This window comes from Martes martes (genome assembly GCF_963455335.1).
Source record: "Martes martes genome assembly, chromosome: 2".
NCBI classification, from domain to species: domain Eukaryota; kingdom Metazoa; phylum Chordata; class Mammalia; order Carnivora; family Mustelidae; genus Martes; species Martes martes.
In genome coordinates this window covers 80,928,954-80,955,237 of record NC_137889.1, presented here as the reverse complement: position 1 = coordinate 80,955,237, position 26,284 = coordinate 80,928,954, and the positions used below count along the sequence as shown (strand labels likewise).

At 35.9% G+C, this 26,284-nt stretch overlaps 1 protein-coding gene across 1 annotated transcript in view; it reads right to left on the bottom strand.

Annotated features, from left to right (window-relative positions):
* Positions 1–19,309: 19,309 nt before the first annotated feature.
* GASK1B (golgi associated kinase 1B) overlaps positions 19,310–26,284 on the bottom strand; it is a 45,444-nt gene continuing 38,469 nt past the window's right edge. Inside the window, exons 3-4 of the mRNA XM_080797079.1 lie at positions 24,885–25,111; positions 19,310–22,029 (exon numbers count right to left, since the gene is read on the bottom strand). Coding sequence (XP_080653205.1) covers positions 21,822–22,029; positions 24,885–25,111 — 435 coding nt within the window. The 3' untranslated portion in view covers positions 19,310–21,821. The remainder of the gene's footprint in view (positions 22,030–24,884; positions 25,112–26,284) is intronic.

The window sequence follows — 26,284 nt, the reverse complement described above, 5'->3', positions numbered from 1 at the left end:
ACACGGCCCAGGGGCAGAAGTGGGAGGTGGTTATTGAAGCAATACCCACCTGGATTGAAGGAGAGGCTTATTTTCTCCAGTGTGGCTGAAAAATTATTGTAAATATTCATAAAATACTAAAGAAAATAACATCTTTAATGAGAAGACATTTCATAAAGAAAAATATTGACCGGAATTTAACTAATATTTTGGCTCATATGGATTATTTAGCTTATGTAATATCTAGTCCCTAATTGCTTTTATTAGAGATTCACTCAATAGTTTATTTCTGTTTTGTTTTTTGTTTTTCGTTTTTTCAAAGATACCACAAAGTACTAGATCCTAGACTTTTGAAAGTGGATATTTCATTGCATTCATCTATGTAATCTCTGCAATGTTTGCTCAACACAGTGTCATAAACAAATGCTTATTACTATAATCAGGGATCAGCACCACATTTCCCTGGTATTTTCTTACTTCTTATGATATGGAAAGTAGATCCTACAGCCACCGAGTGTACATAGCTTATTCCATAGATTCCATGTCCAAGATGTACTGATTTTCTTTTAACCCCCAACTTCACCCATTTGCTCCAGCTCTATTTTGGAGGTTTTGTTTTCTCCTTTGTTTTTTGTTGGTTTTTCGTCAATGCTACTGCCATGGAGTGGTTAAGCAGGTAACAGAAGACGCAGGCATGGAAGGTCATCAATACATATGTCATTGGATTGACTGAAAGTCACCAGGAAAGGCATAATGAGATAAGTCAAGAAAGGTATGGCAGGAAGAAAAAGGTATGTAAAATACAACCCAAACTGGTGTTTCAGGGATGTTTGATCACCCACTAAACATAGAACAAGAATTTCTGATATAAAACATGATAATCTAAAATTTACTGTACAATTTGATCTTTATATTCCCTGAGTCAGAACCTGCCATCATTTGTGTTATTTACAGACACTAGTTAGTGAGAAGAGAGCAGCCTGAGGCTCTCTGTTGGGATGTTCACTAAAATATCCTCCCTGACATTGGAGTAGCTTCCTCGTTAAAGTCCCAGGAGCTTCTGTTTTTATGGTCAAAAATTAAAAAGGGGATTTTTCAAATTTGATTCTTCTCTTTGCCAAATAAGGATATTCTTCCATAGAACAAATTGGAAGATCAGCATGTTAGGCTTTGTGGAAGATTTAAAAAAAAAAAGAAAAGAAAAGAAAAAACTCTAGAATCAAACATTAGGCCAGGAAGTCTCACTAGGAAAATTATAAATCAATTTGTTTATATTTGAGTTGTTAAATATAACTGTTCATATCAAAAGTCTATACCATAATGCTAGGTATCTGAAAATGTATAACTTCTCTAATGGATCATTCCATAAAGTATGCTAAGAGAGGAGTTGAAGCCAAGCTTGACTTAATATCCTATTGGTTATGTCATATTATGTGCAATAAAGTCTTTGAGTATTAATTATTCTTTCTTGTCATGTAAAGATTGTCCCCAAGGGCTGGGTTGAGAGAGGGAGAGGAAAAAAAATTCATGGAGCATTGAAAAATCCAAAGAATGGGGCACCTGGGTGGCTCAGTGGCTTAAAGCCTCGCCTTCGGCTCAGGTCGTGATCCCAGGGTCCTGGGATCAAGCCCCACATTGGGCTCTCTGCTCAGCAGGGAGCCTGCTTCCCCCTCTCACTCTCTCTGCCTGCCTCTCTGTCTACTTGTGATCTCTGTCTGTCAAATAAATAAATAAAATCTTTAAAAGGAGAAAAAAAATTAAAAAAGGAAAAAAATCCAAAGAATGCTTTAAGAAAATTAGATTTTCCAGGTAATGTGAATTTCAAGTTAATCTTTTTTTTTCTTAGACTGTATTTCAGTATATACTTGCCATCTCCAATTTCTCTCCCTACTTTTTTTTTTAAAACCACTCCACTTGGACTTTCACCACCACTATTCTAATGAAACTGTTTTTAAGGTCACTAATGACCTGTCAATTCTGAGTCTTCAGACTCAAGTTTCTCATGCCTTTCTCTTTGCTATGTTTTGTTTTTAGTGTCTTGGTTCCAGGACACTAAAATAGTTTGGTTTTCCATCTCTCTTGCTGGTCACTCCCTTTCAGGCTCCTCCATGCCTAATAAACACCTCAATCTTAAAATTTCCAAATGTGAACCTCTCTTCACCTTAAAACCTGTCCAACCTGCAATCTTCTTCTTCTTGGTCCTCACTGATGTTTCAATATGTCTCATACCCACAAGCAATCTGCTAGTTCCACCTTCAAAATGCATTCAGCATCTGATCACCTTCCTTCACAGTCACTGCTCAGACCATGATCCAAGCCATCATCATGGCTCACCTGGATCACAACCACCTCCTCCTAATTGGCCTCTGTGCTTCTACTTTCACTCCTGTACTATATTCTTCACACATCAACAGAGCCTATCAAAAGGAAAGTTATCACCCTTGAAATCCTTCAATGTGTATAAAAGCCAAAGTATATACAATGGTATACAAGTCCTTCCATGGTTCAACCCTTTGTTACTTCTCTAATACTATCCCTTGCAAGTCTTCTCATGGCTCCCTTTGCTCCAGTCATGCTGGCCTTCTTGTTCTTCCCAGAACACATGAGACAGTTATTACTTCAGTACCTTTGAGTGAATGTTCTCTCAGTTTGCAGTGCTTTTCTCCCAAAACGTGTAACTCAGTCCCTCCCTGCTTTCAAACATTTCCTAAATGTCGCCTGCTTATGGAGGTTTTCTAAATCACTTATTTTAAAATTACAACCGTCACCTTGGCAACCCTGGTCTCCTTTAAGTAATTCTAGTTGTCTTTTTCCATCCTACTTACAATCCTTCAACATTCCATTAATTCTTTTATCATCTGCCTCTTCCTCTAGAATGTTAGCTCTAGGAGGGCATGGATTTATAAATTGTTATTTATAAATTATGACCTCAGTAAATTCTTTTAATTAATAAATTATTCATTTCGCAACACCACCACACTATTTTCTCATGAAAGACTAGGAGTTAGTACCCTATAGTGGTCCTGATCTCTCTATATATACATTGTTTCTTTCCTCCTCCCCAATTGTCTCAATTTCTCCTTCCCGATGAGTGCCTTACAAGGCATGTATCTGTAGTTTACGAAGTGCTGTTCTAAAAACTAGAGTCAGACCCACCCCACCCAAGAAGGGATTCACTAACCTCTACTCAAACTTCTTCAGAAGCAGAGAACTTAGGAATAGCTTTGATTGTGAGAAAATTTCTTAAAAATTGGAACGCAATCAGGCTCCCTTTCACTTCCAACCACAGGTTCAGTTTTCGTTTTTGAGGAAAGGCCTGAATAATTATTTTTACTCTTCCACATGAAGACTCTTCAGGTATTTGAGTATAAAAATATTTTCCATTTGCTTCCAAAGTCCTCTAATCTTTTTCAAACAGCATCCATTCCTTCTATTAGTTAAATGGCTTAAAATTTTAAAACATAACATTTATTCTAGAACAACTTATAGCACTTACTCTACAGCAGGCACAGCACTAGTAGGCATACCAAATGCAGGATCTTATTTAATCCTCAGTGACACCCATATCAGGCAGGCACTACTATTTCCAGTCTTACCTCACAGATGAAGAACCTGGGCTTCAGTAGAGCTTGGCAATTTGTCCAAGGACACAGGGCAAGAAAGTACCCCAGCTGGAATTCAGTGTCAGGCTTTGTCTAACCCCAGTACTGGATTCTTATCTACTATACTTGCTGTCTCTTGCAAAATTACTAAACAATTAAAACATCTGATTTCCCAGTCATTTCCCAAGGAACCATAGAGCCTATAATCTTCCCGGTCAGACTCGGGGATTGGACTCCCCGGTTTACTGCTCACCAGCTGTGTGCAACAAACTTCCATGCTTTGGGTACTGTTTACTTCATTGGTAAAATATGATAATAACGAGAATATCAGCCAACTTAATATATGGGAAAACCCAGCCTAGCAGTTAAGAGCACTAGCTCTAGAGTCCAACACTTGGTTTAAATTCAACTCTGCTCCTTATGTGTTGTGATCTTGGCTGAGCTTCCGATTTCTCTCAGGCTCAGGCTTCTCACCTGTATGTCAGAAATAATGATAGTACATCCCTCACAGATTGTTAGCAGACTTAAAAGAGAAAATCTTCACAAAACATTTGTCACGTAGAAAGTGCCAGATAAACCTGAGCTATTATTTGTATTACATAAAAACATCAGGCAGCTACAAATTCTAATGACTAATATAGGTAAATAGAGCAAGTTTCCTTGACACATGACAAAACAGAAATATGTAAACTAAGTTACAAAATCAAAGTTATACCAAGAATAATGATCTTGACAATAAAATAAAATGATTAAAATTGACTTGCTTAAAAGCAAAATTAAAGTGTAAAACCAAATTTAGTGAGTTGTTACTTGTAGGGATACATCATAAGTCAAATAATACAGAAACAAAAAATAAGAATATAGTGAATATAAAAATAACATATTTATGTTACAAATACAGGGCACAGAAAAAGTACTTAAAATAAAGTCTATGTGAGACTAAGGAAAAACTCAACAATAATATTAAAGAGGAAATTTCTACCTAAATATTATCAGTCTATGATAGGAAGTCGTTTGGTATTTTTTTAATTGTAAAGATAACATTAACATATATACAAAATTTTCTAAGATTCAGAGAACATACCCATTGCAACTACCCAGGCAATATTTACCAAATATAGTAAGATATAAAGAACATCTCAAATAAAAAACATAAATAAATCTAAAGGCTATCCTTGATTATCATAATAAAACCAGACAGTTATTTTATTCATGTAACAGAATTGATTTCTCACCACTTTAATTTAAAAAAAGGGAAAATTAAAATTTAAGACTATTTGCATTTCTTAATACACCAAGTGAAAGTTTCGGGTTGAGGTTGAGGTTCTTTGGTGTGTGTTAAAGCAGGCAGAGAGTCACAAGATCAAACTAATACATGAAGAAGCAGAATAGCTTGAGTCCTTCTGTTAGAAGGAGGAAAAGAGTGATATACAGGTATGCTATTTTTTTTTCCTCTTTTCACTTGTATGCAGTGAGTAACAAAACTACATAGGAACAAACTTATTCAAATTTGTTTAACCTCCAAAACATTCTTTTAAACTTGGTTGCATTCTTTAACTTTTGAGGTTCCTCAGGAACTTGTCATAGATTCTCTTCTCATCTGTCTCTGTCCCCTTTACTTAGAGGATCACTCTTTTTAAAATACTTCATATGAATTCATTATTTTTATGGTTTTTTCCCCTTCAATTTGAGAATTCATGTCTGATCAATTTTGGAAATTCATAGGCATTGTCTTTTTGATTATTGCCACTTTTCTCTCTTTCCAATCCTAGCCTTTTTGAACTCCTAATAGATATGTGTTTGGCCAATTTATGCTATCTTCCATAAAGAAGTTATCTTTAAGTCCTTTGATTGTCACCAACCATTATCTATAATCTGTGATATTTCCTCAGCTCTACCTTCCATATCTTAAGTTTTGCAAAGAAAGAACCTATTATTTAACTTCCACTGCATTTGTAATTTCACTTTTTATCGTTGTTGTTCCAAGAATTCCATCTTGTCTCTTTTTTTTTGTCCTGTATTTTTTTCATTCTTGTTCTGTATTTGTTTTAATTTTTTTTTAAGATTTTATTTATTTATTTGACAGAGAGAGAGAGAAAGATCACAAGTAGGCGGAGAGGCGGGCAGAGAGAATGGGAAAAGCAGGCTCCCCGCTGAGAAGAGAGCCCAATGCAGGGCTTGATTCCAGGACCCTGGGATCATGACTTGAGCCGAAGGCAGAGGCTTTAACCCACTGAGCTGTCCAGGTGCCCCTGTTTTAATATTTTTAATTATCTTCCACATAACTGATTATAGTCAGCTTCATGTTATTCATTGTTTCATATGATTAGAGCAATAATTCTCCTATGTATTGTGTCTGTCAACTTTGTTTCATGATCAATGAGTTCTTTATAGTTTAATTTTAATTCTGCACTTCTTTGAGAGGGATTTGGTTTTTGCTGGAGTCTGTTTGCTGACTGGTTATGGGAATGATCCTCAGAGGAAGTTATGCATCACTCTTCTATTTATCCCTTGGGTATTGTAAGGACCAACTTTTATATTAATTTCTCAGCTGGGTGATTCTGGCCTTCTCAGATACTGTGAAGTTAAACTCCAAACAAAATGGGACATAGCCTCAGGCTTCTGATTGCTTGGAGTAGCCTAGTTCCCAGACACTAAACAAATATGAGTTTCCTCATCAACTGCTGGGTCATGGGGCAGATATTTACGTCCACCTTTCATTTCTATGGTTCAGACTTTATGAAAGAATATTTTTCACAAAGAGTTCTGATTCTTTGCCTTGCACAGTCCGTATATAGTAACTGAAAATCCAGTCCTGTGCTATTTTTATGAATAGTGAGGAACCCCTCCAACTACAGTATCAAAGCTACAGCAGCATCAGCTCCATGTTTATTTAAAGTTTTATCCTTTATCATTATTATTATTCTATTGCCTGGGTCTTTTTTTTCTTTCTGTGTTATCAGTGTTAAATTTGTGTTATTTTATACTTTATCAAACATTCCAAACAGAGTGGGAGAGTTTCTGCATATACTTGATACACCTTTTTGCTGAAACCTAAACTCCCTGGATGATTTCTTCTTCCTTCATGGATTTTGAACTTTATCTATATTCCATCAATTCCCAATGTATATTTCAAAGATAGTCATTCTGAATTAGCAGTGGTTTTACCCCCCCCCCACAAGGACATTTGGCAATGTCTGGAGATGTTCGTGATTGCCATAATTCTGTGACAGTGCTGTTGGCATCTAGTGGGTAGAGGCCAGAGATGCTGTTAAATATCCTGTAATACCCAGGTCCTTATCTTGGCCCAAAATGTCATTAGGGCCAATGTTGAGAGACCCTTGCCTAGTCCATATGTCTCATCTATTTTCAACATCTCCACTTGAATTGACATGTGTCCAACAATTTTTTTTTTTTTTTTACTTTTATTCACTAATTTGTTTCTCACTGATCTTTTCCATTTCAGTTAAGGGTACCATAATGAACATAGTTACTCAGGTTAGAAACCTGGTGGTCATTCTTGAAACCTTTACTGCCAATCTGGTTGATTTTGTCCTCCCAAATATATCTGAAGCCACCAGATTTTCATCTACACCATCCTCATTACACTCTATCCTCATTACAGTCTGCCATCTCTCACAAGAGATACAAAACAGTCGTTAAACTGTCTCCCTTGCAAACTTCTCTGTCTCTAGTTCCTTTCTACACAGATATCAGGGTAATCTCATTACACTTCTAGCACAAATCAAAATCCTCAGCAGGGCCTTCAAGTCAGGTGCTCATGATCTGGGCCCTGCTGATCTCATTAACCACCTTTTGTGCTGCTCCTTCATTTATCACGCCTTAGAAAACTCAGCTTTCTTTTATTTCCTGGAAGATGAACCTTTTTCTAGCTCCATGACTCTCCATGCTCCTCTTTCTGCCTGGAATGTTCTTTCTCCACTTTTTGGAGTAACTGCTACTCAATCTCCATTCAGATCTCAGTTTAATCACCCCTCCTCCTGAAGGCCTTAACTTGTTCCCCAATCTGCGACACATCTTCCCTGTTATTTCTCACTTTTATGCAAGTTTTAATGTTATTGTTCATATTCTCCCCTAAATGTAAGTTTCAAATAATCAAGAACCATGTCTGCTCAGTTCAGCACTTTTTATTAGGCTGGAATATGACAGGCATTCAAGAAATATTTGTTGAAATAATTTGTTAATGTGTATCAGAAATTTAACAGGAATTATCACTAGTCTAACACCAGTTGAAGAGATTCTGTGAATCTTGAATTTATAAGAATCTTGAATTTATAATCTTGAATTTATAAGAATTTGTATGTCTGCTCAGTTCACCACTTTTTATTAGGCTGGAATATGACAGGCATTCAAGAAATATTTGTTGAAATAATTTGTTAATGTGTATCAGAAATTTAACAGGAATTATCACTAGTCTAACACCAGTAGAAGAGATTCTGTGAATCTTGAATTTATAAGGACGTTGAGATTTAGGTGTACGACTGAATACATACTATGAAGTAAACTATATTCAGCTGCTAAATAGTTACTGCATTATATAATATAGATACATATATGCATACAATATACATATATGTATCTATATTATATACATGTTTATGCATATATATAGGCACATATATGTATATAAGATATATATCTTATGGGCATATATGTGTATTAAATATGTGCATATATGTATATAATATATACATAATATATGTATAACAATATTTCTAACATAATGAGTTAAATTAGTATTTATATTTATGATATAATGTAAAATATTTTACATATTATACTTTGGTTCTAATCTTCAAAGCTAGTGCTGTAACTAATGAAACTTTTATATGGTTTTGACATTAAAGATATTTCTTTCCTATATATTCATAAATCCCTAAAATTTTGATTGTCCTGGCCCCTAAAGAACTTGATCAGATTTTTCCTGTTTCATGAAATCTTATATCCAATACCAACATCTTCAAAATAATCACTTTATTTTCCAGTCTCTTTCTTTTCTATTTTACAAAATTCAGGTTTTCAGTGTTCATCATTTATATGTGTATAGTTTTGAGTATTTTGCTATTTCTACCTGGAAACAAAGTGCTCCAAGTCCTTTTTAGAATGACATAGAGAAATGCATGAATAAAAGTAAATCAATTACCATAAAATGTATGTGTTGATAGATACAATTTATAGAGCTTTGTTTTCCAACAATAGCATTTTATAAAATGGGTTTATTAACTAGATATTTGGGAATGGCTTCTCTCCCTCATTTCTACATTATGGCAGCAAAATTGTTTTGAGAGACTATCCTGATTTCATAAGAAAGAATATGACATTCTTAAAAAGCACCTCATGACCATCCCCCCAAATATGTACTGAAGCCATGAATTTCACAGTATTTTGTGTGTCATGGTCTCAGATATCCCAAAGGCTATCAACTTTAATGCTGCTTCATGCTCATGATAAGACGGTTGCATAGAGAATCCCAGTGTTCTTGAATAACTGTGCCTGCCTGTTTATAAAAGGAGATGTGTATATTTTTGCCTCTCAGTCTTCCACAATCCTCAATATAAAGGTCCAAAGGTTTATATAAGACAACCAAATAGATATTTAATTGTTGAGCATATATTGGGGACTTACTACCTTTTTTAAGAGTTCTGTCACTCACACAACTGGAGAGAAGAATGCAAAAGAGTGTTTCAATCACAGCAGTATAAAACTGTGTAAAGTACTACTGTTTGGTCATGAAAATCAGCTTTTTTCATATGACTCTAAGTGAAAGTAAGAATTCTTTCCCAGCACAGAGTTGATTTTATATGAGTTTAAATGCGTTCTTTATTTTTTCAATCTCTTGCTTTAAAACACACTAACTAATCCGTTGACCAAAGCTCTACTGGCTATTATATCTACTTGCAAACTAGCAAATTCAATTTTCAACATAACAACACAAAGTAAAATGAAGTGGAATGCTGTGATTTTAAGGGGGCTTTGCCCTCCTTTGTTCTGTGAACTTTACTGGCTTTCACACCACAGCAGTCTCACAGCTCTTTGTTCAAATTCAACATCAAATGTAAAGAATGGCTTTACATTGTGATTTTCTTACCCGAGGAATCCAAATGCATCAAGAAAAATGCTCATCAAGGCTTGGAACAGAAAGAGGTATTTGTTTTACATGTGCCCAAGTTCTGTGTAACTCAACATTATGACAAATGAGTTCAGATTGCAATTGAGAGTTGAAATTCTCTTTACTTCCTATGAATCATAAAGCCAAAACACATGGCCCAACATAACACTTTGAAATATTAATTACTGATAGTGGAAAACATTAAAGATCACCATGTTACATACATAAGTAGAACCAGACATGTGAGAGAGATGGAAAACTTGAGTGGCTTCTGCTTCTTATCTCTATCAGATGTCTATTAGTCAATTTTTCCACTTAAACACTGGCCATAGTTCCTACAATTTATCTCAGTGTGCATAAGAAATAAAATTCTCTCTGGGAGCTAAGTCACTTTGAAGAGTGGAGAGAACACTGGATGGAATTCGGAAGGGTTGTGGCCTAATTGTCATAAGCATAAGTTGTGAAGTCAAGTAGATTTGGATATGAATCTCAGTTTGGTCACTTCCTAGCTCTTTGTTCCTGGAAAAGTTATTAACTTCTCCATTCTTCCATTTTCTCATTGTCAGATAGTGTCATGAGGACTAACTTGGATGAATAGTATTTTTGAAGTGCATCACACCGTGCCAACTTCACAGTAGGAACCTGATATGGGTAGTAGCTATTAAGTAAGGAGAACCACCATACGGTTTCATGCCACAACTCTCTGGAACTCATATGCAATCATTTTCAAAATACACATGAAAAATGTGTACCAAATGAGCCTAAATAACAACTAGATCTTCAACTGTATCTGTACTATCCCTTATTTGCCTCTCACTTTATCTCACACTCTTTAGGTTGATTTAAATGGTGTCCAATACTTATATAAGCCATTTTTAAGTGTTAAAAGATAAGAAAAACAAGAGGTTTGTAAGGTATTCAGGCAAATTTAGCTGCCATTTGTCTAAGTAGCAGAAACAAGGCTATGAATTTTGGGGGAGCAAAAATATGGTGAGAGTAGATAGAGCCTAAGAGGATGTGATGAAAGCATGAGAATAGGAAAATATTCTGAAGTCTGCATCTCTGTATCCTAGAAAAAAAGGGGAGAAATCAGCACTAAAGAAAAGAAGAAAATTGCTGGAGACTTTGCAAAAATGATCTGGTTGTGTATTGTAGAAAAGTTATCCCAATGGTCAGAAATTACATTGAAGAGGTTTCTAGAAAAGAAAAAATAGAAGTAACAATTCTGCAATACACTTAAAAATGTAAAGAAATGTAAAATGTAAAGAAAAAAGAAAAGAAAAGAAGACAAAGAAAAGAAAAGAGAGGGATCTGAGATACTGAAGGCCTTTGAGGGGATTATGTTACAACAAAGGAAAACAGACTTACAGAGGATGGCTTCTTGAACTTTTCTGTCCTCCCATTACTCTTACACTTCAAAAAATGTCATCCATTTCTTTCAGAGCAGAACATCTTGCCAAATATGCTATTTAAATATTGATTGTAGAAACACTTCCTTGATTTGAAAGTATACTACCAAGATTGGCAAAAATCCAAACTATTTCTTTCTGTAGTCTTTGCCATGATTTATATGGGTAGTTCTTCCTACCAAGACAAAATGGGAAAAGAACAGAATGTAAGCTGCACAATACATGCTATTCTTGAAAATAAAATGCATTGGCTGGAGATATTGTGAAGGATATTTGAGATATTACTCAAGAGATTCTGATTACGTACACAAATATATCTGAAAAATACTGTTTCTGTTTCTAATAGGAACATCTGAAGAACAGAAAGGGAATGTTAAGGGAACACTATAAAGTCAATTATTCTTATGTATGAGAAAAATTTGGTCAATGCCTCTGATTTTTGTTATATTAACTTTGCAGCTTAACTTTCAAAGATTTGAAGAAAAGAAGTTGCTAAAGATGCATGTGCTCACTTATTTTTCTCTGCTACATTTCAAGACCTAAAGCAGGGACTGGCACCTAACTGGCACTTGACAAATATTTGTTACATGAATGAATAAATAAATCCTCAGAGAAATCAAATTAGCAAATAAACTCTGCAATCATCACCAGCTAAGAGTTAACTGGGCCAGAATATCCTGAGATATAAATTTAATCTCATGGTTTAGGGCATCCCAACCTGAGTGCAGAGCCTGAATCCTAATAATAGCAAGTATCTTGTTTTATACTCCACTGAGAAGAGAAATCAGCTTTTTCATTATGAAAAAAATAAAAGGAAACAATCTAGCTCCTTATCTAGATTTATTGTTTCATGTATATGGTCCATGTGGTCATGTGTGTGTGATGCATACATTTGCCATTCTGAAATTTTCAATGATACAAACTCTGTCACCTTGTCTGGTTTAGACAAGTGTCTTTAGGTAATACTGGTGTGGTGACGATAGCAGAAGAAAATAAATCTAAAGCCCTAAGCAGCCTGTTTTACATAGTATTCTAGAATATCCTTTCAAGTCATCTCCAATAACAAGGGTATTTTTCTCAGAATTGTTAGTTAATTCCCTTTGAATCTTAAGATATATAATGGTCCACAATTATGTATGAAAAATACTTCAAAATTAGACCTATCCTACTTCATACCTTGATTATCTTATGCCTAAGTAATTCCAAGAACTTCAATTACTTCTCTGTAGCTTCCCTACCCTCTCCCCCAACACTTGCTCCAATCCACTCTAAAACATGGCTCCCTAACTTAAGAACTTAGGAAGGAATGATATGTCTAGTATAAAGCTATAAGATGACTATCACCAAAACCAGAAAACCTGCGTAGATTTCTTTGAAAATAAGTAATAGGGTTCTAAAAGACATAATTAAAAGAAAATGAAAATAATACCAGCAAAAACACTGCCAGATTGGACAAAAAGGAACAGGAGAAAGCAGGACTATCAAGCTGGCTGACTACAGATCTTGAGACATCTCAGCTTCCGTAACTGCATAATCAACACGATGAGACTGGAAAGCTATTGGGCTGTGAATGTACACTATTCCTCAGAAAGAAAAGGGAAGAATGACGCAGAAGGTGATTCAGAGATCATCAGAGCTGTTATTTTCACCACAGACCCTGGGACAGAACTGGCTTTTGCTGGTTTCAGTGGGCCAGGATGCTGCCACCAGGTACCTCTGGGGAAGGCTGCCCTCCCAAGCCCTGTGGGCAGGTCCCTTGCAGAAAGTCATGGGGCAATGGCAAACTAAAGGAGCAAGACAAAACCTTGCAGCTGTGAGGGTGATGCTGCCACCCCAGTGGGCCTGGGAGATAGGACATCGAGCCAGAGGGGATGATTCTCGACACTTAAAGGCCAAAATTTGCCTTTCTATATTTGGACTTACATGGGACCATCAACCCTTTCTTTTCTAATTTGTTCCTTTTGGAATGAGAATGTTTCTCCCAAGCTTGTCCCACCACTGTATTTTGGAAGTATATAACTTGTCTGGTTTTACATGCTCATAACTGGAGAAGAATTTTGCTTCAGGATGTATCATAACTCAAGTCTCCCCCATGCGCCATATGAAATTTAGATAATATTGAGATGAGACTTTGGACTTTAGATTTTAGAGTTGATGATGGAACAAGTTAAGACATTTTAGACTGTTTGCATGGAATTAATGTTATTTAGTATGTGAGAAGGACATGAATTTGTGATGGCTAGTACTATGGATTGAACTGTGTCACTCCAAAATTCATATGTTGAAGGCCTATCCTCAATGTGATGATATTTGGAAATGGAGAATTTAGGAGGTTTAGATGAGGTCATGAGAGTAGAGACTTCATGATGGGATTACTACACCTATAAAGAGAGACACCTGAGAGCTTACTCCCCTCTCTCTCCACCTCCATACACCAAGGAAAGGCCATGTGAAGACACAATAAAAAGGTGGCCATCTACAACCTAAAGAGAGAGCCTTTTCCAAACACTGGCCCTGCTGGCATCTATATCTTGAACTTCCACTCTCCAGTACTATGAAAAATAGTTCCTGTTGTTAAAGCCATCTAGTCTGTGGCATTTGTTATGGCAACCCAAAATAACTAAGACAGAGACCTAAACCCTAAACTAGGTATGCTGTCTGGCAGATAAGGTAAAAGAGAAGAATGGAGGGAACCAGCAATTGCTGCTGAGAACAGAAAATATAAACCCCACCACACAAGAAAATACAGAGACCTGTGTTCTGCAACAATATCGGCAATGACGGAAATGTTCTATATCTGTGCTAATAGATAATGCGATACCCATGAATCATACGTGGCTCCTGAGCCTTTGAAATACTGAGTGTGACTGAAATTTTAATTTAATTTAATTTTTTAAAAGATTATTTATTCATTTGAGGGAAAGAGTGAAACAGAGCGTGAGATAGGGAGAGTCAGAGGGAGAAGCAGACTCCCCTCTGAGCAGGGAGCAATGCAGGACTGGATCCCAGGATTCTGGGTTCATGACCTGAGTTGAAGGCAGATGCTTAACCAACTAAGCCACCCAGGCACCCCAATTTAATTTTAATTTTAATAGTTCCGAAAACTATCCCCTGCAGTTCCAAAGAATATTTTGAAAACCTCTTTGAAAAACTAGTTCAAATAAAAAGAATGAAAAATAAAGGTCAATCAAGAGTTAATAAAGCCACCAAAGATAAAAGCTGAGCTCTCTAAAAAGAAATTTGAAGATAATAAAATCATTAGGAGAAATTAAGACTAATAGGAAGCAGGAAGAAGCAGAATAGATGTGACTGAAATAAAGTCAGGGACATAAAGGAAATCCTTGATAAAATAGTACATTTTGTGAAAAAAATACAGAGAAGTAAGCAAATAAGGAAAAACCAGTTGATTCAGTGGCAGATTCCATACACACATAATAAATCTGTCTTTACCTGAGGACAGAACAAATAGAATAGAACCAAAAAAATATTCAAATATATACTGTAAAATTCTTCCTGAAGTGAAAGAAAATATAAATATGTTGATTCTATGTTGTGTTCCAGGAAAATATGATGCAGAATGACCAACGTTAAGACACATCCTGAGAATGTATTAAAATTAAAAGATTAAAAAAAAAGAATTCAACATGCATCAAAATCAGAAAAGCAAATCACCTACAAGTCATGGGAAAAAAAAAAAAAAAGCCAAACAAAACAAAACAAAAACACAGTCTGGCCTCTGAAATATTATCTACCATGTTCAATGCCAAATGTTAAAATGTCTACAGACTTCCAAGGGTGTTTTGTTTTGAAAAAAAAAAAAAAATTTAAAGTGTGGAACCCAAGTTTTATAACACCAGGCTGTTACATACTTAAACAAACAGAATGTTTTCACAAACGAGCAAAGCTCACTGAATATGGAACTCATGGGTAAGTCTGTAAAAAAATCATTTGATGAAGCCAGTCAGCAAAGAGATGAATGAGGAAAACAAACAAAAACCTCAGGAACAGAGAAGCTGTAATTGATGGTGGGCAGGAAATCCATTCAAATATAAAATTAATGTTCCTGTAACAAAGTGGAAACCAGAAGGTAAATATTAAGGAGATGAACGTGTAAGCACGATGATAAATATGTTAGAAGTTGGTTTGTGAAGGAAAGAAGTGGAGAGGGAGGAGAAATTTAAGAGCTGGACATCTTTACCGGTCATAGGAAGAACTCATGACACACTTTCTAAAATTGATAAATTAGAAAAAGACCTAATTACCTTAGAAACTAGTTAGAGATTTGCCATTGGTTGCAATTATCAGAAAAGCTATCAACCTAGATTAAATTGAAGCAAAAAGGTGAATTAAGAAAGGACTCCGAGGAAACCAGAAATTGGAACGGACCTCCAGAACAGCTAACGTCAAGGAGTCAAGATACCATACTTCCCCATCTCAGCTGCCAACACCTCTCAGGGTTTCACTCCATCTACGTTAAATTTTCTGCACTCACATAGAGGAAACATCTGACTAAGATCTCCAGAACATTACCCATTATTGCTTTAGTCTTGGGTCTTGGTTTCTTTTTCTGTTTATCTATTCTAAAATTCTGAGGCAAGTTTTCTGAGCGACCTACTTAGGTCAGGTGTTCAGTTTGAACCAACCAATTATGACAGAAACAGAGTTGAACAAAGAGATGTGATTGGCCCAGGGTTAAGTCACATGTACACCCCTGAACCTATCAACTATAGCCTGGAAGCCCAGGGAGAGGTCAGTTGAGGTGGTGTCAAGAGCACAAGGATATTCCCAAAGGAGAGGGTTAGTTGATAGTAATACATTTAGGTCGTGTTTGGCCTCAAATATACTCAGAGCCACTACTGCAGTTGTCACCATCTGCTGTAGTTACCAGCGTTACTTACCAAACAGTTCAAATTTCCTACTTTTGTCCTGGACAAAAGTGCAAAGTGCAAAGCCCTTCGGAATGTTCTTTCCCTCAGGTACAGAAATAGAAACATCCAGGCTGCCTCAACAGGTTGGTTCTCTAGGTGTTTATGGGAAGCAAATCTCTCCTGCCAACCTGTGGTGGACGAATGCTGTGAGAAACCGACCTTTATCGCTTTAAGCCACTGAGATTTGATGGCATTTTGTTACTACAGCATCACATAGCCTACCGTGTTGATATTCCATTCTTTTCTTCTATTTCCCCTTCTTCACTGCCCGTTGGCTGCTAACTGTATCACAGAGGACCAAATCCCCTCTAATGGAATTTGCTACTCTTCTTCCCCTCCTGTTGGTAAGGTAACACCCTCCACTTCTTTTGACCCTCTGTCAGAGGAGGTTCCCACAGGACTATAGGGTCCCTGGAAAGAGTATGACTTCTTTATATTCCAGGCATCTTCTCAAAGACTACAGATACTGGACGCTGGGACAGAGGAAGAGCACAGATTTTCAAGCAGTTTTACTTCAACCAGCATCTATTCCAAAATTTTTACCCTGATATTTAATTTGTCATAGGCTCCAAGATTTATGCTTCACTTTTCTAAAATTTTATTGCAAAGCTTAATATGTCTCTTCCTCCTATCATGTGGCTTCTTTTATTGATCTCTTTCTCCAAACCATTAGACCTCAAAGAGCTCTGAGTGATGTCATACAGTGTGGCAATACAGTCTATACAAGGACTTTGACAGAGGAAACCTTCATAAGCTGGATGTGAAAGGACCAAAAAAAGTAAAATAAAATAAAAGGTTTACTTTTTATGGAAGACTTTCTATCAATGAATGTACTAAAACACAAAGAACTAACGGGTTTCAACCAGGGAATGACTTTGCCACCTAAGAAGACATTTTGCAATATCAGGAGACATTTTTGGTTGCCACAACTTGAGGGCATGTTATGACTGACATCTATCTAGTAGGTAGCCCAGGCTAAAGTTAAGACTTAATTAAGAATTTGTCTTTAATTAGGACTTTGCTACTCCGGAGGCTGCCATGTCACTCCTCTTTTAACACAACATGCTATCTCTACTTGCAACCAACCATAAGACAAAGGAAATGAATGACACAATACAAGTAGCAAATATCATTGTGCTAAGAGTCACCAAAACTCAAGTCTTATATTATAACTCTCACTTGTTACCTGATTAAATTTGGAAGGGTGACTCTTAAGATAGTCTGTAAATTATTTCCTCACTCTCTTAAGAAAGACCTGAATCTTGCAAATTTTAATTCTCACAAAGTTAGAAAAGGTATCCAAATCAAGGTTGATTTTTTTTTTTTTTAAGTTACTAAGAGGTAAAAAAAATAAATGTTGACCTCCATTTTAATACCCTTGAGGGCCTCAGACAGGGATACAGAACAAGATCTCTTGTTCTCCTAAACAGAAGTTGAGCCAATAACATAGGGTACTTTATGAGCCAAATAATGTCTGGTGTCCTGGAGCTAAAGAAAATGTTGGCACATCTTGCAAAATCACAGCTGTTTCAGTCTCATTTAGTGACTGGTCCCACTCTCTGCAGCCCAGTTTGCCTTTTGAAATATGGCACAGCTAGCTATGCTGCAGCATGTGATTAAAGCCACTGACAAGGGAGGTTTTATTTTTTAGCTCTTTGTCTCAAAAGCTTTAGAAATCTTGACAAGTACTGCTAAGAAATACAGATTACTTTTTTACAAAGAAGATGCATAGAGATTTCTTAATGTGTGATTGTGCACATTTTTATCAAGAAACTAAATGCACTTTGGAATCATGATGGTAAAAAGGTAACTTTCTAAGATAAAAAAAAAGTTGAACTAGTTTAATCATATGCAGTGCTGTTGTAAGAAAAGTTCTGTGACTTCATTCACTTACCATGTGCATTTTTGTAGATTGCAAAACAGAGTCTGCCAGCAAGCCCTTCTGAGTCAGACCTTTGAACTAGATAATCAACTGATAACCATTAAAAAATTAAAAAGTTAAATGAAAATAAGCTCCAAATGTTAATCACATGGTACCATTCAGTTCTTTAATAACTGTGTTTTGAAAGATTGTTAAAGTAAAATTTTCAAAAATTTAACAACATGACTCTCAAGCAAATAAAATATGACTCTGTAGTCAAAAGATTATAAAAGCAAAATTTTCAAAAAAGGTAAAACCCCATTTCCTATGCAAATGTGAAGTGAACATATGTCAAAGATTTTATTTAAATAATTCATTAGCAAGGGAACCACTAGAATGGTAAAATCATTTCAAAGAGTATTTCAAAAGCTAAGTATTTACAGGCAATGTCAGGATAAGATTGTTGGACTAGATATAAAACTGGTTAATGTCCAACAGGATAATAAACTGTAAAACCATTAGCGTTGTCTTTTCCACCAGGCAGAAATTATTTGCATCTCTATGGGATAAAAATCTACACATTAACCTCTGCCCTACAACATTGTTAAGTAGACCATTCAATACAAAAGCAAGGCCAGCATTGCACTGAAAGAACACTCAAAAAGTCTCTTCTGGCTGTTTCCAAGTGTCAGATAACTTTTCCAATAAATTAAATTATCTTCTATGAAGGAAAGCTCTTAATTCTTGATGATACTGGTTTTTAGAGAACAGTCTTTATCATCTTTCTTTGACCCACGTACAATTTCCATATCATATTTTCAGACTGGTGCCCTAAGTGCCCCTTTGTGCTGAGATAAACATTAGAATTTCCTATGATACTGTGTAGATAAATCTACATCTAGGCTATTTTATTCATTAGATATGATGTAATATATATATTTAAAGGTACAATGGAATAAACATGCTATTATACAAGTTCAGAGATTATAAATGCTTTAAGTATAAGTCTAAAGCATTTTATATTTTGATAAATTCCCCAGAGTGCCTAATAAACTTAACAAATATGAATTTTATAAAGATAACCTTACCTATATAATTCTAAAACTCACCTCCAACAAAGAAAAACAAAACTTAAATAGTCTCTTACAGTTTGTGATATCTGTTAACTAATTTGCATACCACCTAAGACAATCCTCTATGTACACCAGGGAAAGCATACGATCACTAGTAATGATATCAAATATATGTATATACAAACACAATCCAATAAAACTCTTAACTGTTTAATTGTTTCTTTTATCATGGACAGTGGTAGCAGACAGTCTTCTGTACTTAACTTCCGAAAAGTAATGCATGTACAAAAAAAAAACCCATCTAAAAAATAAAAAACACACATCTTTAATTTCTAATATTTTTATTACAGACTTTTAAGATATGTATTTATTTTCATATTATCAGCTTAAAGAAAATAAGTCACACAAGAATAAGCTTTTGTACTTCTGCCAAGGTAAATTGTTCTATTTCAAATTTATCAAGTTATAAATAAACCACATAATATGCTTATGTGAACAAAACCACAGCATAATCTGAGTGTACTTGAAAGGCACAGAGTACTCTCATTGTTTCGTAAGAGAAAAGAAGAGCATTACTTAGAATTAAAAGCCTGGCCCCGTAGCTATTCATTATTCAACAATAATACGGCATGAATTATTCACTGATTATAAAACAAAACACATTGTTAAAAAGCAAAGGTGACTAAAATAAACATGTGTTCCAGGACCTTTCATTTAATAGTAAGCATGTCAGAATCACTGGAGGCAAATAAGCAAAGCCAGACCCACATTAGGGAGAACCAAGCCGCCCAAAGGCTGTGTAGCTTGGTACACAACATTAAAGCTAATTTCTAAAGAGACTGGATTCTCACCACTAATTTCACAAATTTGGATGAAGATGATCTAATCCATAAAAAGCTTATTAAAATGCAAACATGCCATCTTGATAAGACAAGGTATAAGGCAACCTGACAAAGTTTTTCGAGTCAGTGGCTCAAAATAACACCTTGGCCTCCAAGGTTTTGCTAGGCCAATTTTTTATTAAAATGCTGATTAATGAGAGAAAAAGGGGATCTTAAAAAAACCCAAAGACAGCAAGTCAAAGTGGAGACTCGGGCAAACCAAAGAGTGCACAGAATGTGTGGAACCAGAGAAAGGACCTCAGAGGGATAATGGAAGAGTAGAATGGTCTGAAGACCACTTCTCCAATGGTCAGCGCAGCAAATACAGATGCTACAATGTAGTACTTAAATATGAGTCTAGGAAAGTTATGATTAAATGGTCAAATGATCCCTCTCTCCTTGGCCATCTTCTCTTCTAGTTACCATGTGTTGTTTTGACATTTTGCCCCTATATATTTGCATAAATTAGAATCTATAGGTACATATTTTAAAAAAGACTAGTCTTTAATGTCTTTAATAGTTCTACTTTACAGTGATGTTAAATGATCCTTGATTAGAACATAGAAAATGCAGTGTTTTAGCAATAACATACAGAACTTAGAAAACAAAGACTAGAAAGCATTACAATATTCTTAAATCGTATTTTTCAACTTTCAGGAAAAAAATAAGTCAGTAGAACAGTTTTTAAATAACAGTGAGGTGGGGGGGCAGGGATGATGACTTGTTTGAGATTTGAAACCTCTGTATGAATATTTATCATATGTGATGACAGACATATCTTCCCAGGACACAAAGACCCAACATGTGAATAATGTATGTCCATGTCTTATACCTAATTGAGAAGTTGGTAGAGGGTGTTTGGGGAAAATTATTTGAAGCTCAACATTGTCCAAATTCACTGTTTTGATTCTAGTCATGTGCTTTCACTGAGGAGAGTCAGGTTTTAATTTACTTTGTTCATATTTCTCATATTAGAATAAGCTAAACAATATATTTAAATGCAGTCCATACCTGGTTCTATTGTCCGTATCTGGGCAATATCATTTAAATCTGAAGAACACCACTATTATTAAGAAAATATACAAAAACTAGAATATATCATTTGTAAAAATAACAAAATTTGTTAAAAGAGCATCTATTAAAAAAAGGCACTCTGTAAGTATAATTTCAAATAGGTAACATAACTTAAAATTATTCAAGGTCTAAGCCACTAGACATAAGCTGGACCAAAACTGAGAAAACAAAACTACCTAATGCATAAATTGTCAGATTTGGATAGTTTCAATACTGAAGAGAAAATAAATTTCTTAAAAAAAAAAAAAAAGGAAACTATGATTCTTGCTTCTCAGATTCACAGGGATGGCCAATCGTTTGTAGATACAGTAGAATATATAGTGGCGGTTTTGCAAATAACCCACCATTTCTGTGCAGAATTATCGTACACCCTGATTTTTTTGCAAATCACATGCCTCAATTTTCCAATGCGGACCTGCCTTGGGTCATATTGGGACAGCTCTGTTTCAACAATCAGACTGAAGAGTGTTAAGAGCCCTTCCCATCAGTACTTGGGCAGACCAGTCAATGTGGCATAAAATATGCTTTGTTGAAGGATCAGTACCTCTGTCTTACACTGTTCTTTTAAATGGCATGACAAATGTTTTAGCAAAGCTAGCTGGAATAATAATTGCAACCATCCTGTAAAATCAGATGTAGAGACTCACGTGACATGATGTTAGAGAAAAATGTGAACAAATGTTTTTTGAGCAATATGTTTCTTAAAAGGTTTTAAGCCTGCTTATTGTGCTCAGACTCATCATAAACACTTGGTTAAATTTATTTACTTTATATATTCATCTACACTGCCTCATTCCTAAAAAGACTTGAGGCTTGTGTACCTATTTAAAAACAAAAACAAAAAAATGCATAACTTTATCTAGTAATCTAACCAGAAGATCCTTTTATTCATTCATAGGTAATACTCTGGCCCCATGTGCATTGATGTAGGTAAGAAGGATTTTGGCTCTCTGCTCTACGACATCAATAAGCTTTTCAATTCCTTGTCTGCCTCCTTGACTTTCCCAATAAACTTTATCAAGAAACAGGGACTGAAGGAGTTTCTGCCGTAAGTGCTGGCTCTTCAAAACAGAAACTGCAGATTCGGGAAACCTGAGAAGATAAAATGATATTTCATTCTTAGTAATTGCTTAGAAATATTATGCCTTACCCAATTGCTTTGCCTTTCATTAATCTGGCATAAATCACACTATCAAATAGTACCTGGAGAATGAAAATATTTTTGTCACTGTCAAGCTGACACTTCTCTTAATAATAATATACTAGAAGAGTATGTTTCAAGGGAACTGAATTTTCTATGTTGAACTTTCCATTGAGAACTTGACATACTAACATCTTACTTAAAGTCATTATCTGTAGGCAAAGAGAGGCGTGGAATTAAAAAGAGTTCTGTTAGCCTGGCAAAAATACTTTCCTCAATCTTAAGCTCCATTTCACCCATAGAAACCACTTCAATCTGTCAAGTAGAATAGTATCCTCATAAGCGTCAATGTGGGGTTTTTATGCGAGAAAATATGAGAAGCAAAATGCTGACAAATGCATGACTGAATTTAATGTGAAATAATCCAAAATGTAGGTGGTAAGAAGAGAAAGTAATCATTCCATAATGCTCAATTAAATAAAGAGTTACTTCTGATTCAGATTATACTTTAGGAATTTTGAGAATCTGGGAGCATTTTACTAAATTGGAATACTGAAGTGTTTTCAAATAAATTTAACAAAACTCATGTTTTAGAAGCAGGCATTCCACTGTGACCCACCTCTGGAACACCTGAGGCCAATTTGGAAGGGTCCTTGTTGAACTACCTTAAGAGAGTGCTTTGTGCTTCTGCCTACCATGTACATTATCTGAAGAAGTTTATCAAGGTTCAAGTTTCATAAGGAGTGTTTTGCTGAATCTCCAATTGACCCCATCCAGCTTTCTTTGAAATACTGATGAAAGCACAGTAAAAATACCGGGGTTGCATAGTAAATTTCATGCAAATGTAGTTGCTCCTTAACAACTAAACCAAGAACATATCCTTGTTTGAAGAATAGAGTTTGCTGGAAGTTTCAGTCCTCCTAAATGCCTTTTCCAAATTTCAGTGGAGCGAACTAAGGATGGCATTCAGGGGGCATGAATGCAAGGGACCCAAGTGCTCTGATGCTGCAGAAAGACCAAAGGGCACAGAGCTGGACATGCTTAATGACTCTGAGAAGGTATGGAATTAATTAATGCTGATAAGATGCTCTGAGCTCCCTGAAGACATGTACTATATAATTTAGTGGCTATGGTATTAATTAAGTAAGCATTTTTGCTCTATGAAATATTAATAATCCATGATTTATAAATTCTATGACCCTTCAACTAATTTAACTGTAGCAGAATATATGAGATGAAACCATGAAAGCCATGGATCTCTTTAGTGACTAATTCTTTTCACAAAAGAAAATCAAAAAAGTACCTGTCTGTGCATTACACTGATTAATAGGAATATTCTATGCATAAATCTGGGCTAGCAAAGTCTTCATTTTTGCTTTTCAATGTGTGACTTACTTATTCAAAAAAAATGACTCTAGACTCATTACTCCTCATATTGCATTAAAAGTTAACTTCTTTCAAAAGATAAATAAAACAGTATTCATAATAATATGAATGTATTGAATAGATGAACCATATTCTCAGGCACTCCTAATTCCAAGAGAAAATTTAAAGACTTAAGAAGACCCCACAATATCAACTCAGTAAGTAATGCCTTCAGTCAATTTTTCTACACATAAAATTCCCTTAGTTTAGCCACTTTAAAGAAAAAAATCTGTCATATATTCTACTTTCAATCCACAAAGAGATATGAGAATGAGTATTAATGGGCAAGACATGGCAAAAACTCTGGAAACGGGGGCTCACAAAACTCTCATGGGAACAGTATTGTCTCTAGTCCTGGAAGTAGATGCGGAGTGCTAGGAAGTGCTACCTGATGCGGAGTGCTAGGAAGAAATAATGAAACATGCTTTAGAGTGTTGTTAACAAAAATAAAAGGAACAGCGTGAATAACACAAGTTACTGTAGAAAAATGGTTGGACTTGGATTTGAAAGATTAGGGTTCTACTCTCAATTTTAGACTCCTTCATGTGCTCTCCAGTAGTCACTTAGCTTCACACAACTGGTTCACTCTTTCACTAATGCACCCCTCTATTTCCAAGTCTCAAACATACCCGTGTCTTGGTCACTCTGATTTCTAAGTAAGGTAGGAAGGCTATGAAGAGTGGCTATGAGCTGGGGCCTGAAATCCAGCCTCGATCCCTATAGCTAAAGTTGAATGGCCCAGACTCTACAGTGGGTTCCTGGCACTATTAAATGCATTAGTCTCCTTTATTTCCAAATAGATAAGCTCAAGATACTTTTGTCCCTGGTCTGTGTTTATGAGAAAGATTTCCAAATGTTCAAAACCCTCCCACCTGAACTCAAACAGCTGCTGTCCTTTGATACTATGTCCTAATCAGCAGATTAGCTCCAATTTCCTGCTGCATTCAGAAAAGTGTCTTGAGTTTATTATGCCTTTGGACATCCCACCACATCAGGATCTGTGTCTGTTAGTCCCCCTGCCCCATGCCCTGATAATGGAGCTTCTGCCGCCTCCGTATTCCTATTTTGCCAGTTCCTATTCCAGAGGTCTCTGCATGCTTCCAACCTTACCCACATGGATTTTCACAGTAAGGGCCAAGGAAACGTAGCAGGAGTTTTGTAGGTTGCATGGGTTGGTGAAAGTGACACCATGGCTGCAGTCTTGTTCTGTTCTGCCTAGGTCTGTTTCCCATTTCTGGGCCTCCATTCCCGGATTCCACATCCACAATTCTTTTTCAAGGGTTAGATCAGTCACACATAGCATTTGAGTTTTCTCAAAACCTTACCACTTATTTAATAGAAATGTGATATCCCATAGATGTTACTACATCTTAAAACTTACTCTTTGATGCCTTCTAACAATTTGAAGTTTAAGTTATCTTCACTTCTGTCAAAGAAACCCTTGTTGTCTATGAAGACCAAATGCCTTGGGTCATGCTTTCGCTGGATAACATGTGCTAGAGCCACAGAATCTTGGTTGTCACATTTTGGCCTCAGACCATTCTGTACACAGACATCTTCCTTTCGAGGTCGGAATCCACAGCAATTTGTATCTAAGCGATTATAAATCTGAAAATGGAAAGCGAAAACAAAATCTAAGATGCTGAGTGAAAACAAAACTTGGGAAAGTAAGATTTCTGAAGAATTAGTGCTTTCTAAATAGCTGACTTGCCAGAATCTAATAAGGCCAGGCTCATTTAATTAAAGGCAACTGTCAGAGGAAGTCCAAGGTTCATATCCCTCTGACTCAGCCATGGTTAAAAGCATTTCCAGCTTCTAACAGCTCCAAAGTCAGATCATCCAAATTAGACATCTCCACCCTTAATATTCAAAGTTCCCACTGACATCATATGTAGACACATGGCCAGAAGAATCTCTGACTCTATTCATGGCAGAAGATAGAAACCACTGCACATTTTTTTTAAAGATTTTATTTATTTATTTTGACAGAGAGAGACACAGCAAGAGAGAGAACACAGCAGAGAGAGTGGGAGAGGGAGAAGTAGGCTCCCGTAGAGCAGGGAGCCTGATGAGGGGCTCAATCCCAGGACCCTGGGATCATGACCTGAGCCAAAGGCAGACACTTAACGACTGAGCCACCTAGGCACCCCTACCACTGCACTTTTATATATTTAAAGGCTATGGCTCATTTTTTTTTCCTCCAGCTGGATTATAGAAAACCTAAGTTATCTCAGTGGCTCTAAAAGTTTACTGCATCCTCTAACCTCTTTGGACTTTAGAATTACACTATCTAACCTGAAATAAATAAGATGGAATAAATCTTTTGAAAAGATGTGACATCCAGCAATGATAACAAGAAGCCCACAGTAGATTCTAAATAAGTGAGCAGGATGAACAAAATTATTGGGTCCAGTGAGGTTTATTATGGGGATAGGGTTTCTATCCTATAGAAGAAGTAAACAGATTAATTAGAAAGGGAGAACTGTGTTATTTCCATTTCCTTTGGGCACAAAAGAAATGATATTTATTAATCAGGGTAAATTAAAGCCTCAGGCTAGGAATTAGATAAGTTTCAAGTCAAATCTCTATGACCTTGTGTAGATTCCTTTACATCGCTGACTTTCAATTCAATTACCTATATATTAGGAATGATACTATGGCACTGTACCTTGTACAATTAGTGAGGGTAGTAATGAAAATGTTTATACACCAACCAGCCTCACCCAGGCATCTAGAAGATACTCCAAAAGATGAAAATTTATTGTTGTTGAGACCCACATA